Source organism: Protobothrops mucrosquamatus, unplaced genomic scaffold (genome assembly GCF_001527695.2).
Source record: "Protobothrops mucrosquamatus isolate PMUCROS unplaced genomic scaffold, P.Mucros_1.0 scaffold_93, whole genome shotgun sequence".
In the NCBI taxonomy this organism is placed as follows: Eukaryota; Metazoa; Chordata; class Lepidosauria; order Squamata; family Viperidae; genus Protobothrops; species Protobothrops mucrosquamatus.
In genome coordinates, this window is record NW_015386169.1 from 60317 (window position 1) to 74567 (window position 14251).

Below are 14251 nucleotides of genomic sequence, written 5' to 3' on the forward strand. Positions count from 1 at the left end.
ACAGAACCTGGGTTTGCTTCCCACCTGGCTGAGTCCTCACAGGCCTCAGGTCTGCTTCTGGTCCTATTGGGTTCACACTGACCTCAGGCCTGCTTCCCACGCTTCTGGGTCCCACAGTTTTGGGCCTCCTTGCTGCCCATCATGCTTTCCTCCACTTACCCGTATTTTTCGCACCATAAGACGCATCTGACCATAAGACGCACATAGTTTTTAGACAAGGAAAACAAGAAAAAAAATATTCTATCTAAAATGAAGATAACACTGCATATATCCTTTTTTACCTTTAATATATATGTGTGTGTGTGTGTGTGTCTGTCTGTGTGTGTATATATAAAATAAAGGTAAAAAGATATACCGTATGCAGAGTTCTCTTCATTTTAGATGTCAAAAGGGTCTCTTTGTCTCTCTTTCTCTTCCCTTTTTTCGTTCTTCTTTTTCTTTCCTCTCCCCCTTTATCTTTCTCTCTTTCCTCTTTCCCCTTTTTCTCTTTCTCTGTCTCTCTTTCTCTTTCCCTCTTTCCTTTCTCTTTCTCTTCTCTTTCCTCTCTTTTCTCAATCTTTTTTCTCTTTCCTCTCCCCCTTTCTTTCTCTTTCCTCTCTTTCTCTTTCCTCTCCCTTTCTCTCCCTCTTTCCTCTTTTTCTCTTTCCTCTCCCCCCTTTCCTCTCCCTTTCTCTTTCTCTTTCCTCTTTTTCTCTCTCTTTCCTCTCCTTTCTCTCTTTCCTCTAACTTTCTCTTTCTGTTTCTTTCTCTCTTTCCTCTTTCTTCCTCTTTCCTTTAACTTTCTCTTTCCTCTCTCTTTCCTTTCTTCCTCTTTCCTTTAACTTTCTCTCTTTCCTCTCTCTTTCTTTCTGTCTCTGTCTGTCCGTCTCTCTTTCCTGTCTCTCTTTCTCTTCCTCTTTCCTCTAACTTTCTCTCTCTCTTTCCTCTTTCTCTGTCTCTCTTTCTCTTTCCTCTTTCTCTCTTTCTCTTTCCTCTTTCCCTTTCTCTTTCCTCTTCTCTTTCTTTCCTTTCTTTCCTCTTTCTCTCTCTTTCCTCTTTCTCTTTCCTCTTTCTCTCTCCTCTCTTTCTCTTTCCCTCTTTCCTCTCTCTTTCTATCTTTCCTCTTTCCTTTCTCTTTCCTCTCTCTTTCTCTTCTCTTTCCTCTCTCTCTTTTCTCAATCTTTTTTCTCTTTCCTCTCCCCCTCTTTCTTTCTCTCTTTCCTCTCCCCCCTTTCCTCTCCCTTTCTCTCTTTCTCTTTCCTCTCTCTTCTTTCCTCTTTTTCTCTTTCCTCTCCCCTTTCTTTCTTTTTTTCTTTCTCTTTCTTTCCTCTCTCTTTCCCTCTTTCCTCTCTTTTTCTCTCTTTCTCTGTCTCTTTCTCTTTCCCTCCTTCCTCTCTCTTTCCTCTTTCCTCTCTTTCTCTTCCTTTCCTCTTTCTCTCTTTCTCTCTTTCTCTCCCTCCCTCTCCCTCCAGGTTAGGAGAGAGAAAGAATGAAAGGCAGACGGCGCCGAATGGGCAGGGAAGGGGGAGCAGGATGGGAGGCAGCGCCTCCCAGCCGCCGTCCCCATCGCCTCCTCGACCGAACGGGCAGGGAAGGGGGAGCAGGATGGGAGGCAGCGCCTCCCGGCCGTCCCCATTGCCTCCTTGGCCAAACGGGTGGGGAGGGGGAGCAGGACGGGAGGCAGCGCCTCCCGGCCGCCGTCCCCATTGCCTCCTTGGCCGAACAGGTGGGGAGGGGGAGCAGGACGGGAGGCAGCCGAAGAAGCAAGCGGCTGGGAGGCCGCGGCGGCGCCTACCTCCTGCGCCCGTCAGCTGGCGAGCCCCGGACCTGCGCCCGTAAGCTGGGAGGTCTGGAGATGGAGCCGGCTGGCGTGCAGGGCGATGGGGAAGCAGTAGCTCGGCGGGCGGAAGAGGTAGGCGCGCGCGAATCCTGCGCACGAATGTCAGGCCCACCCGACCATGCAAGGGCTTGCATGGTCGCCAGCGGCGGGGAGCGCGTCAGCGGCCCTTGGGGACCATGCAAGCCCTTGCAGTTGCTCCAGCCGAAGAAGCAAGCGGCTGGGAGGCCGCGGCGGCGCGGTTGGGAGGCTGCGGCGACGCCTACCTCCTGCGCGCGTCAGCTGGCGAGCCCCGGACCTGCGCCCGTCAGCTGGGAGGTCTGGAGACGGAGACGGCTGGCGTGCAGGGCGATGGGGAAGCGGTGGCTTGGCGGGCGCAAGAGGTAGGCGCGCGNACAGAACCTGGGTTTGCTTCCCACCTGGCTGAGTCCTCACAGGCCTCAGGTCTGCTTCTGGTCCTATTGGGTTCACACTGACCTCAGGCCTGCTTCCCACGCTTCTGGGTCCCACAGTTTTGGGCCTCCTTGCTGCCCATCATGCTTTCCTCCACTTACCCGTATTTTTCGCACCATAAGACGCATCTGACCATAAGACACACATAGTTTTTAGACAAGGAAAACAAGAAAAAAAATATTCTATCTAAAATGAAGATAACACTGCATATATCCTTTTTTACCTTTAATATATATGTGTGTGTGTGTGTGTCTGTCTGTGTGTGTATATATAAAATAAAGGTAAAAAGATATACCGTATGCAGAGTTCTCTTCATTTTAGATGTCAAAAGGGTCTCTTTGTCTCTCTTTCTCTTCTCTTTCTCTTTCCTTTTTTCGTTCTTCTTTTTCTCTTTCCTCTCCCCCTTTATCTTTCTCTCTTTCCTCTCTTTCCCTCTTTCCTCTTTTTCTCTTTCTCTGTCTCTCTTTCTCTTTCCCTCTTTCCTCTTTCCTTTCTCTTCTCTTTCCTCTCTTTTCTCAATCTTTTTTCTCTTTCCTCTCCCCCTTTCTTTCTCTTTCCTCTCTTTCTCTTTCCTCTCCCTTTCTCTCCCTCTTTCCTCTTTTTCTCTTTCCTCTCCCCCCTTTCCTCTCCCTTTCTCTTTCTCTTTCCTCTCTTTCCTCTTTTTCTCTTTTTCTCTTTCCTCTTTTTCTCTCTCTTTCCTCTCCTTTCTCTCTTTCCTCTAACTTTCTCTTTCTGTTTCTTTCTCTTTCCTCTTTCTTCCTCTTTCCTTTAACTTTCTCTCTTTCCTCTCTCTTTCCTTTCTTCCTCTTTCCTTTAACTTTCTCTCTTTCCTCTCTCTTTCTTTCTGTCTCTGTCTGTCCGTCTCTCTTTCCTCTGTCTCTCTTTCTCTTCCTCTTTCCTCTAACTTTCTCTCTCTCTTTCCTCTTTCTCTGTCTCTCTTTCTCTTTCCTCTTTCTCTCTTTCCTCTCTTTCTCTTTCCTCTTTCTCTTTCCTCTTCTCTTTCTTTCCTTTCTTTCCTCTCTTTCTCTCTCTTTCCTCTTTCTCTTTCCTCTTTCTCTCTCCTCTCTTTCTCTTTCCCTCTTTCCTCTCTCTTTCTATCTTTCCTCTTTCCTTTCTCTTTCCTCTCTCTTTCTCTTCTTTCCTCTCTCTCTTTTCTCAATCTTTTTTCTCTTTCCTCTCCCCCTCTTTCTTTCTCTTTCCTCTCCCCCCTTTCCTCTCCCTTTCTCTCTTTCTCTTTCCTCTCTCTTCTTTCCTCTTTTTCTCTTTCCTCTCCCCTTTCTTTCTTTTTTTCTTTCTCTTTCTTTCCTCTTTCCCTCTTTCCTCTCTTTCTCTGTCTCTTTCTCTTTCCCTCCTTCCTCTCTCTTTCCTCTTTCTCTCTTTCCTCTTTCTCTTCCTTTCCTCTTTCTCTCTTTCTCTCCCTCCCTCTCCCTCCAGGTTAGGAGAGAGAAAGAATGAAAGGCAGACGGCGCCGAACGGGCAGGGAAGGGGGAGCAGGATGGGAGGCAGCGCCTCCCAGCCGCCGTCCCCATCGCCTCCTCGGCCGAACGGGCAGGGAAGGGGGAGCAGGATGGGAGGCAGCGCCTCCCGGCCGTCCCCATTGCCTCCTTGGCCAAACGGGTGGGGAGGGGGAGCAGGACGGGAGGCAGCGCCTCCCGGCCGCCGTCCCCATCGCCTCCTCGGCCGAACAGGTGGGGAGGGGGAGCAGGACGGGAGGCAGCCGAAGAAGCAAGCGGCTGGGAGGCCGTGGCGGCGCCTACCTCCTGCGCCCGTCAGCTGGCGAGCCCCGGACCTGCGCCCGTAAGCTGGGAGGTCTGGAGATGGAGCCGGCTGGCGTGCAGGGCGATGGGGAAGCGGTGGCTCGGCAGGCGGAAGAGGTAGGCGCGCGCGAATCCTGCGCGCGAATGTCAGGCCCACCCGACCATGCAAGGGCTTGCATGGTCGCCAGCGGCGGGGAGCGCGTCAGCGGCCCTTGGGGACCATGCAAGCCCTTGCAGTTGCTCCAGCTGAAGAAGCAAGCGGCTGGGAGGCCGCGGCGGCGCGGTTGGGAGGCTGCGGCGACGCCTACCTCCTGCGCCCGTCAGCTGGCGAGCCCCGGACCTGCGCCCGTCAGCTGGGAGGTCTGGAGACGGAGACGGCTGGCGTGCAGGGCGATGGGGAAGCGGTGGCTCGGCGGGCGCAAGAGGTAGGCGCGCGCGAATCCTGCGCGCGAATGTCAGGCCCACCCGACCATGCAAGGGGTTGCATGGTCGCCGGCGGCGGGGAGCGCGTCAGCGGCCCTTCGGGACCATGCACGCCCTTGCAGTCGCTCCAGCCGAAGAAGCAAGCGACTGGGAGGCCGCGGCGGCGCGGTTGGGAGGCCGCGGCGGCACCTACCTCCTGTGCCTGTCAGCTGGCGAGCCCCGGACCTGCGCCCGTAAGCTGGGAGGTCTGGAGCCGGAGCCGGCTGGCGTGGAGGGGGATGGGGAAGCGGTGGCTCGGCGGGCGGGGTCCTGCCTGCGCGCGAATGTCAGGCCCACCCACCCCATCTGTAAAAGAAAACGTCTTCCGCCCAAGCATAACGCCAGCAGTTCTGTGCCACAGAGGCTTGAAACACGGAGGCGCGGGACGTGGAGCGGCGCGGTGGGAGGCGGCATTCGCTCCATAAGACGCACAGACATTTTCCCCCATCTTTTGGGGGAGGGGGAAAGTGCGTCTTATAGAGCGAAAAATACGGTACCTCTTTGAAGATCACCTTTCCAAAAGAATGCCCAGCTGATGTGATGTGCAGCCTTCCTGCAGAGGCTACCTTGCACCATTCTGGAAGTGGGTGCCAACATGGAAAATTGCACTCTTTTGAGAGATTCCACAAATGGTACCCACTTCCAGGATGGCAGCTTTTCCCCAGTTCACACGTGGTCCCTGGAAACAGTTACATTGGTCTGGCTGTCGTTTGGAAAGGCAATCACTGGAAGAGGTAAGTATAGCAAGACATAATAAGGCAAGAAGGACCAAGGCGGTGAGATCCAATGGTGCAGAAAGCAGGCCCAAGGCCTGTGGGGACTCAGCTAGGTGAGAAGCAACCCCAAGCGACCTGGAAGCGTAGGATGATGGGAAAGATAACTAGTGGAGACAACTGCAGTGTCCCTGTGATCAGTTGTAAGAGCAGGCAGATTGCCAAGCTGTCAAATTTTCATCATGTGACCGTGAGGGAGCTGTAGTGGCCATAACTTTGAGTATAGGTTTTTATGTCCCTTCATTCAGCACCACTGCAATTTTGAATGGTCACTGAATGAATGATCATACGTTGAGGACTACCTGTAGATCATATGAGATTAAATCAATGAGCAGATGATTGATGTTCATCGAACAGTCAGTTAAAAGAAATGTCATGCAGAGATCATTTTTAACAGATGAAATGTTCTGTTTGGTAATTAAGCAGGTAAATATTGATCTCACAGAAATCAATGCATATATCTATCATGCTAAACCACAGCCTGATTTACAAAACTAGGTGCACCATAAAACATGATTTCCAAATGTGATGGTGAGATACATATAATGATAAAAATCAAAAGCACACAAGACTGGCACAATATACAAACAACAGACATGGCCTACCTTTCATTCCACTCATTTCTTTTCAGAACTTCAAAGGACTGCCTCAGCATCATGCGGATCAACTAGGTTAGAAAAAAAAGATGCACACATTTTTTCCAATCATGTTATTAAGTTTATAGGGCAGCACTTAATGTATTGAAAGAACTTGGAATAACACAGGGATGTTCTTTACACATTTTAGGCTAAATTTTACCCCTCACGGAGGAACTGTTTGTTAGCATGTTATGAATTTAAGATCCAATGCTATGTTGGCTGAATGCACAGTGAATTTCTGTGCATCCACTGTTTCTGAGGGGAATAAAGGTCTTGGTTGTGGTCCATAAGTGAGAAAACAGGAGTGAGAAAGACAAGTCCAATGTTTAAATTCCAGTCACCTTATTCATTCACTGAATGCTGGACAGCATTTTTACAATGGGAAAGGAGGTACAGGTAGTTCTCACTTAACGACCACAACTGAGCCCAGAATTTTGGTCATAAGTTGTTACAATCATTATGTGGGTTATCATGTCACCTGACTTGACTTTACAACTGTTTTTATGACAGCCATAAAATCAGCCACCAAGGTTGTTAAGTGAACCAAGGATCATTAAGCTACCACATTCCTTCAAATGAACATTTTTGCCAACTGCTAAACTGACTAATGATATGGAAGTTGAGGTATAGCATAGGCTCTAGATTGCATGTTCCATTTTATAACACTTCAACAGTTTCAATTTCCTAAATACCATGAAAATCTATCTATGAAACTGACCAGACCAATTTTCTCAAATCTGGTATCTTCCAGATACATTCCTATTATCTCTGAAAAGCACAGCTGCAGAGCAGTCATATGAACATTATGGATCAAATTAAGCATTTGTTTAGGAAACAACAATAGAATTCCCATTACCATGACTTTGGTAAATAACTTGTTATTTACAAAGCAGTAGGTCTCAGTCTTAGGTAAGGAGTACATGGAGTTTGCAAGTGCCAAGAGTACGCACTAGGGAGCACAGACAGATTAACAAAAGCCATAGGCAGGTACTAGGGAGCAAGAGTGAGCTGGCAGAAGATGTATGCATGCCACAGAGCAAGGGAGGTGCTACTGAGTATGAAGTCCTTGAATTCTCATATTCCATAGTGGGGTCCTTGGGATAAAAAGTGGCAGGACCAACTTATGATCTTCGCTGCCAGCTTCCCCACTGATTTTTGTTTTGTTTTGTGGGAAGCTGTAGGTAAGATCAAAAAAGGCAGTTGTGACTGTAGCTTGCTGCAATGTCATAATCTCGAGTCGAGTGCCTGAGCACCCAGAATGCAATTATGTGACCTTGGAGAACTGCAACAGCCATAATGGTGTGGACGATTGTAAGTCCCCCTCATTCAGTACCATTGTAATAACGGTCACTGAATTAGGTATCATAACTCCAGGTCTACCTGTTCAAATAATTCGTATCTCTTGCTATACCTGAACAAGCTTTTAAGAACTAGGAATCCTATTTGAAGGATTATATAGATATTTTAACTGTAAATGCTAGCTTAATTTTTTTCTTAGTTTTGACTAAAATATTAATAATTTAATTGTATAACAGGGCATGAATATTTTTCTATTTTTATATCACAGAATCTACCAAAGATTCATAACTGTTTATACTACATTAACATTATGAATGCATTAACATACAAATATTTGGAATCCCAACAGTAAATAAATTAATAAAACCTAAACATAATTACACTAAATAATAAAATACTAAAAACCCAACAGCCATAGTTACATTACTCTTATATGTGATGTACATTAATTATTCAAATAAATAAAAAAGGAACTGAAATGAAATCTGGATTAAAATTAACAACATGTCCTAACTATGATTTAGAAGTTCTTTTAAAATGAATTTGTACTTTTGCTTAGGAAGGTTATTTTATAAGAATATAAACATATGGCAATAGTACATTTAAATGAGAAAATGCATTTTAAATAGATGTTAATATTACCAATCCCATTTCTGAAAGTGAATCTTTTGTTGTAGAACAATATATCCCTGGATATTTTCCATGCTTTTTCCCAAGAAACTTTTAAAACGGGAAGAAGAATTTAACTTTACCATGTAAAATTTATCTAGCCGCAATCGGTCTAATCCGTTCCATTCACGATTCACAGTTTGCCAGAAAGTCTGAATGAACAAGTGTCCTGTTTTGAGATAATAGATATAATGTTTAAATTCCAGTCACCTTTCATAAGTGATGGAAAAACTAATCTTTAAGAGTCCGAGCAGCAGACACACCAAAGGAAGTTTTCTGTTTTCAGAAAGAGAAAGGGACCTTTTTTTACCTTAAACACTGAATTGTCTTAGGGCTGATCCACCTGACCTGAAATCTTGGCATAGATAGTGCCAAAGCTGAGAATGGGCAAACCTGTTTTTTTGTATTCTCTTTTCTTGCCACCTGTTCTCAGAGAACATTACACCAAAGGCCTGTCCAGATTACTATTCCACCTCCACAGCAGTTAACCAACCCCTATGAGTAGTAAAGTACGGAGAGGGACACAACAGAATCTGCCTACCTATATTTCTCAGCAGTTTGTGTTCAGAGATGCAGTAAGATAAAGTTATGACAAGTAGCAATTAATAGCTTTGTTTAAAAATATCTAAGCCCTTTTTTAAAACAACAAAATTTGAGATTTGTTGTTGCTACTTCTAGACCATAACACTATATAGAATCTAAATTCTGTTGCTATTTAATCCTTCATATTAATATTAATATGCTAGCCTGCAGTAAATACTAGCTTGCTATACTATACTATGCTCCAGAATGTTATGTGCTAGAAATATAATTGCTGCTGTTGCTGTTTCAGGATAAATCTCCACAAAATAAACTTCTGGCTCCAAAACCTGTTTCTTCCTTGCATTGTTTCTCTCTGCAATATAAAGCCTTGGATATGAGCTCCTGAACATAAAAGAAATAAAAATAAAGAGACTTACGAGTATCCATATTCTCGATTAAATGGATTAGCTGTGATATATTATTTGACAACTCCTCCTGGAAAGTTAGAATTGTGTTTAGTAATAATGTCACAAAAGTAGATTCCTATCAGTATAATATTCAGAAAATACCCTTCTCAGAAAACTGAGCTTGCTGTCAGATCTTCCTTAAATATAGAAAACTGATGATGGGTATAATATAAGCACCAATACAATTTGAGCTTGATTAAGCTCCTCTGCCATAGTTAAATACGACAACCTGACACTGAAGATAGAACATGCAGACGTTTCCTAAATCAAGCAGTCTCATATGTGATCATGAGACTCTTAATTTATACTTCTGTGGATAAGCCTTGATAGAATGTTTATATTTCAGATTTTAGTATTCAGAACATTAATATACCAGAATGGTTAATTACTTTAAAAACTGGTAATAAGTTAAGACAGAATCAATAAATAATTTATTATACAAATAGTCAGAAAATAATCTTTTAAAACATAAACAGATGTAATGGCTTAAATATATGAACCATATTTTTAATGGTTCAACTGCAGAGGGCCTTCCCAAATTGGCACTAGCTATGCTAACTGGGATGATAAGAGCTGCTGTCTAAACAAAACTGAAAAACAATAGGCTTGGAAAGGCTGACATAAGTTTATCATGTCTCAAGAAGAATATCATCATCATGTCTCAAGAAGAATATCATCTCAGGTATGAATTCAATGTTTCGACATAAAAAAATCTGTCTATTTCAGCCTGTGGAAGTGAACTAAAAATGCTGGGACAATAATCAAAATACCTGTTTATTGACCCCATCAATATTATTGTTGCCTGGAATTCCAAGGAGTAGGTGGCATAGAATGCAAGTAAATTATTATGAATATCAATGAATACATACTTCCCTCACATCTATAAATGACTAACAGATGAGCATATATTACGCAGTATCCTAATACTGAATTTAATATAGCTGCATTAAGATAGCTGTAAAAATTTATACAAAAAGGTTTTACAGGTATTCCTCAACTTACAGCCATTGTTTAATGATGGCTTGAATTAACAACAGCCCCCAAAGTCAATTACAATGTAAATTTGAATTTACGACCATTACCCTGCCCTTGTAGTCATGTGATCATAATTCAGGTGCTCGATAACCAGCTCACATTTACAACCAGGTGCAGTGTCCCATGGTCATGTCATCACAATGTTTGACACGTTTTTGCTGGTTTTCGATAAAAAGTGGCAAAAACACCATTAATTAAGCTGGATTTGCACTTACGACTGCATGACTTGACTTATGAATGGCTGAAAAATCATTACAATGGCTGAAAAATCCAGTAGTCACAGGATGTTTCAACTTATGACTGCAACAATTTATGGTCCCAATTGTGGTAGTAAGTTGAGGACTACCTCTATAAAGCAACTAAGATTCACTGACTTCTTTTTTCTCCTGGTTTCCCATAATAATAAAAAACAGTACAATACAGCACAGCTTTAAAAGTAAATTTCATGATCGTGTATTTTTAAAAAAACCTCAGAAATTCTAAATGGGAATAACCAAGAGTACTTTCCAGTTATACCTGGAAAGATATCAGAACAAATAAAGCAGGCCAACTTGTATTCATTTTGACTGCTCATATGTCCCTGGGACACTAACAGAAATAAATACATGCCAGTTATTAAGCATCCAAATTTTGATCACATGACCAGGGAAATGCTGCAATGGTTGTAAGTGTGAAAAACAGTCATAAGTCACTTTTTTCGGTGCCATTGTAACTTTGAACAGTCACTAAACAAATAGTTGTAAGTTGAGAACTACCTGTTCATTTAGTAAGGAAAAATATAAGGCATATGCTGAATTGAGGACAAGTTGTGAGCCATTAGTGTAAAGCAATCTCTAGAAATAGTGACACAATTCTGGAATGTATCAGAAGAAATACTGTAACAAAGATGTAATGAAGTCCTTATCCCCCTCTACTTTTGCACTGGAGACACTACATCTGAATATTATGCATGATTCTAAGCATCATATTTCTAGAAGGACTTTGGCAGGTTACAACAGGTTCAGATGAGAGCAACAAAAGTGATACAGGGTCTTGCTGACATGCCCTGTGAGGACAGACTGAAGGAACTTGGTATGTTTAGCCTGGCGAAAACTGTGAGACAAGATTCAGACAAGCAAAAGGATAAATTTTTTATTCCACAGAAACTAGGATTGGTTATGGATATAAGCTACAGCTCTTTTGTCTAAGTATAAGAGTAATTTTCCTATTAGTAAGATCTGTACTGGCTGTATAATGGAGTAATCAATCTATGCAACCGAGGATTTTCCATCTCTTAAGGCTTTCAAAAGCTGGATAGTCATATCTCATGGGATATTTAACTTTAATGTAATTAGCTTTCTTATACATCAAAGGGGGTTGGACTAGATCAGAAGTTCTTAATTTTTTTGGCCTCTGAGAGTCTGGTGAAATCTATGGATATCAATTATGCTCAAATGCAATGATCAAATATTAAAAATATGTAATATCACAATATATATGAAAATAAAGTTATATTTCCCCCCTTATAAATTCAGGCATTGTGAAAACTATCCATGGACCCTCAAAGGGTTGTGGATCTGCCAATTAAGAAACCCTGGACTAAATGATCCTGTGATCCTTTCCAACTCCATATAACATACCTGCAAGAGAGGTTTATCCTGCATCCACATACAGTAAAATAATCCTTTCCATATTTTTAACAATTCTTCTTGACTGAAGCAACCTATAGCACAAAAGGAAATTATTATTTAAAAAAGTAAATCGAAACTTGCACTGCAACTGCTTAAGTGATGGAAAAGACCCACTTATTAGCCAAGAATTATGCATAATTAAGTACAATCATACAAATGTCCATTTTTCAAAAATACAGTTAACAGAGAACTATGTATAATTGTGCAATCATACAAATATCAATTTGTCATATTAACAGTTAAATGTAGCAAGCATGTAACTTGTTATTCATATAAACAGCATCTTAATGCATCTTTTGCTCCTATCGCTTTGGAGATGGTCCTTCCCGTGTTTACCAATAACAAACACGTGTATTTTCGTCTTCACCGCTGGCCTGACACGCTATTTTGTCCCACGTGCTTCTCCAACCTTACCTTCTAGACTCTGGGTCCTGAGCGTGATGTAGCCACGTAGCTTTTTCAGCGCCCGATCCCGAATCCGTTTCTCGTTCGAGGCCAACCTCTGAGCAAATTGGATCTCAGGAGGTTGCCCAGCAGAGACGAGAGCAGCAGGAGCCATAATCCCCCAACAACCACGTCCTTCTTTCCGAACAGGAGGCGCAGCTAGATTGGCCTGAACCCAGACGCTCTCCGGCGCCCGTGAATGACGTCACGGGCAAAGTGTGTCGCACACATTTAAGGTAACATTAATAGTAGCCAAGCGGCTAATCAGGGGTAGGCAACCTTGGCTCTTTTATGACTCGTGGACTTCAACTCCCAGAATTCCTGAGCCAGCCATGCTGGCTCAGGAATTCTGGGAGTTGAAGTCCACGAGTCATAAAAGAGCCAAGGTTGCCTACCCCTGGGCTAGATTCTAAAAGATATGAGGAAGTTGTTAAAATAAACCTTAATGTAACTAGCAAATCAAGAGAAGATAAGAAATGCCCCGGAATCTGACTTGCAAAGGCAATGTAGTTTTTAGACACGCAGGCATTTACGCCTTGTGTTTCGCGCCAATATTTACTTCTGTTAACAAGCTTCTGTTTGTATAGCCAAGCTGACAGTGTAGCTTACAATGGAGATGAAAAGTACGAAATGTTCCATTACTGTCTTTACTTGAAATTGACCAGAATTTAAGTGTCTTCTGTTACAAGTTTAGGAAGAAATCTATATTACCACATTGTCCGCAAAGATTAGTGTTATATTTTGAAATTTATTTTTGGAGAAAAATATTTTCAGGTAAATAGTAATACTTAAATTTATTACGCAGTTGTAACAGCAGGACTTTTGTAGAATAAAATAAATGGAACAATATATTACAATTAGATATCATAAGGTAAAATAAGAAACCTCTAAACTAAAAAGTTTCATTATAAAAATTATTGTAATGTAATGTAATTTCATATGAGCCCATGAAAAAGAAATGTCCTGAATGCTTTTTATAGTGATTTGATTAAATACTTCTCAATCTGTACAGCCCAACAAACTATAAACTAGTCATATGGATTGAGTTGGGATACCATATAGATAAACATTTGGAATAGAGAATAGAAATTTTATATATTGCCCAATCCAATATACATAGTTTCTTATGGTGTAAAATGTCAATTCTGGAAAAAAAAAACCTTTAGAATATATTTGACATGTCAGAAAATGTTTCTTAAAAGTTGGCTCTCTTTTTTATGCTGATGATGTAATAAATTTCTAAGGTCTGCTATATACAGTTCCATTTTGATTAGTTGTTATAATCACCCAGATTCCTCAGAGCTATTTAAGGATTTAAAATGTTAATGTTTTATTAAATTATATCCTTCAAATTTGGAACCTTTCAATGTATAAAGAATTTTTGATTTATTGAACTTGGACCATTGCAGAAAAGGTGATTAATATTTACATCCTAGACCTAGACCCCTAATGTCTTAACAAAATCTATCATCTCTCATCCTTTGAATCAGCTCTTTACTGAATGAAACCTGAAAAACCAGACAATACTTAATTATTTTTATAGCTGCCCATGTCATACAATTAAAACAATAACAAAAATAGTAAAGTATTAATTGTTTAAAGATTGAATCAAAATGTTGGAAAAATTAAAGTTATATAATTGGTAATAGTGTGAGATCCAGTTATATTTCCCTAAATGAACCATCAGAATTTAGGTGGGTTTTTTGAGTTTTGAGATTTGCCTAGCTGCTTATAGGATTTTATTTTTGTTTTTTATTTTTTTTTTCCTTTAGGGAATTTTTCCTTCTCTATTAGTTCAATATATGTTTTTTTCTTTTTTTCCTTCCCCATTTTTTCGCCATAATGAGTTAGATTTCTATAGTAATATAGTGGCAGGGCCAAGCAATAGATCAATACATGAAGAATTCAAGTTGATTACTTTATTGCAATTCTACCTACAGGAATCTCCCCAAACTGTTTGCCTTTCCTTGGGAAGAGACAGATAAGATTCCATAGAGCCATTTCTCCCGTTAACTTCCCAACTCATGGCTAATAGAAATGGGGAGACAAAAAGGGGAAGCAGGTCTTTTTAGCCCAGCACAGAAAAGGTACACTTACTCCTAATTGGAATTGGTGGAAGCAGTTCTTCAGCCTGTGAAAATACCATGGCAGCCTGTTGGATAAAAAAATTCCTCCCTCTCTTCCAATCTGAGGTACTGCATTATCAAAGCTGTATGCATGAGGATGATGCCTAAACAATACAATAC

At 41.9% G+C, this 14251-nt stretch overlaps 1 protein-coding gene across 2 annotated transcripts in view; it reads right to left on the bottom strand.

Moving 5' to 3' along the window:
* The window catches only part of RRP1B (ribosomal RNA processing 1B), a 23456-nt gene extending 11254 nt beyond the window's left edge, over nucleotides 1–12202 (bottom strand). For both annotated transcript variants that reach the window (XM_015814745.1, XM_015814752.1), the window contains exons 1-5: nucleotides 11976–12202; nucleotides 11511–11593; nucleotides 8827–8884; nucleotides 7951–8036; nucleotides 5867–5928 (exon numbers count right to left, since the gene is read on the bottom strand). In XM_015814745.1, the coding sequence (XP_015670231.1) occupies nucleotides 5867–5928; nucleotides 7951–8036; nucleotides 8827–8884; nucleotides 11511–11593; nucleotides 11976–12120 (434 nt within the window). In that variant the 5' untranslated portion in view covers nucleotides 12121–12202. The remainder of the gene's footprint in view (nucleotides 1–5866; nucleotides 5929–7950; nucleotides 8037–8826; nucleotides 8885–11510; nucleotides 11594–11975) is intronic.
* Between the last annotated feature and the right edge of the window lie 2049 nt (nucleotides 12203–14251).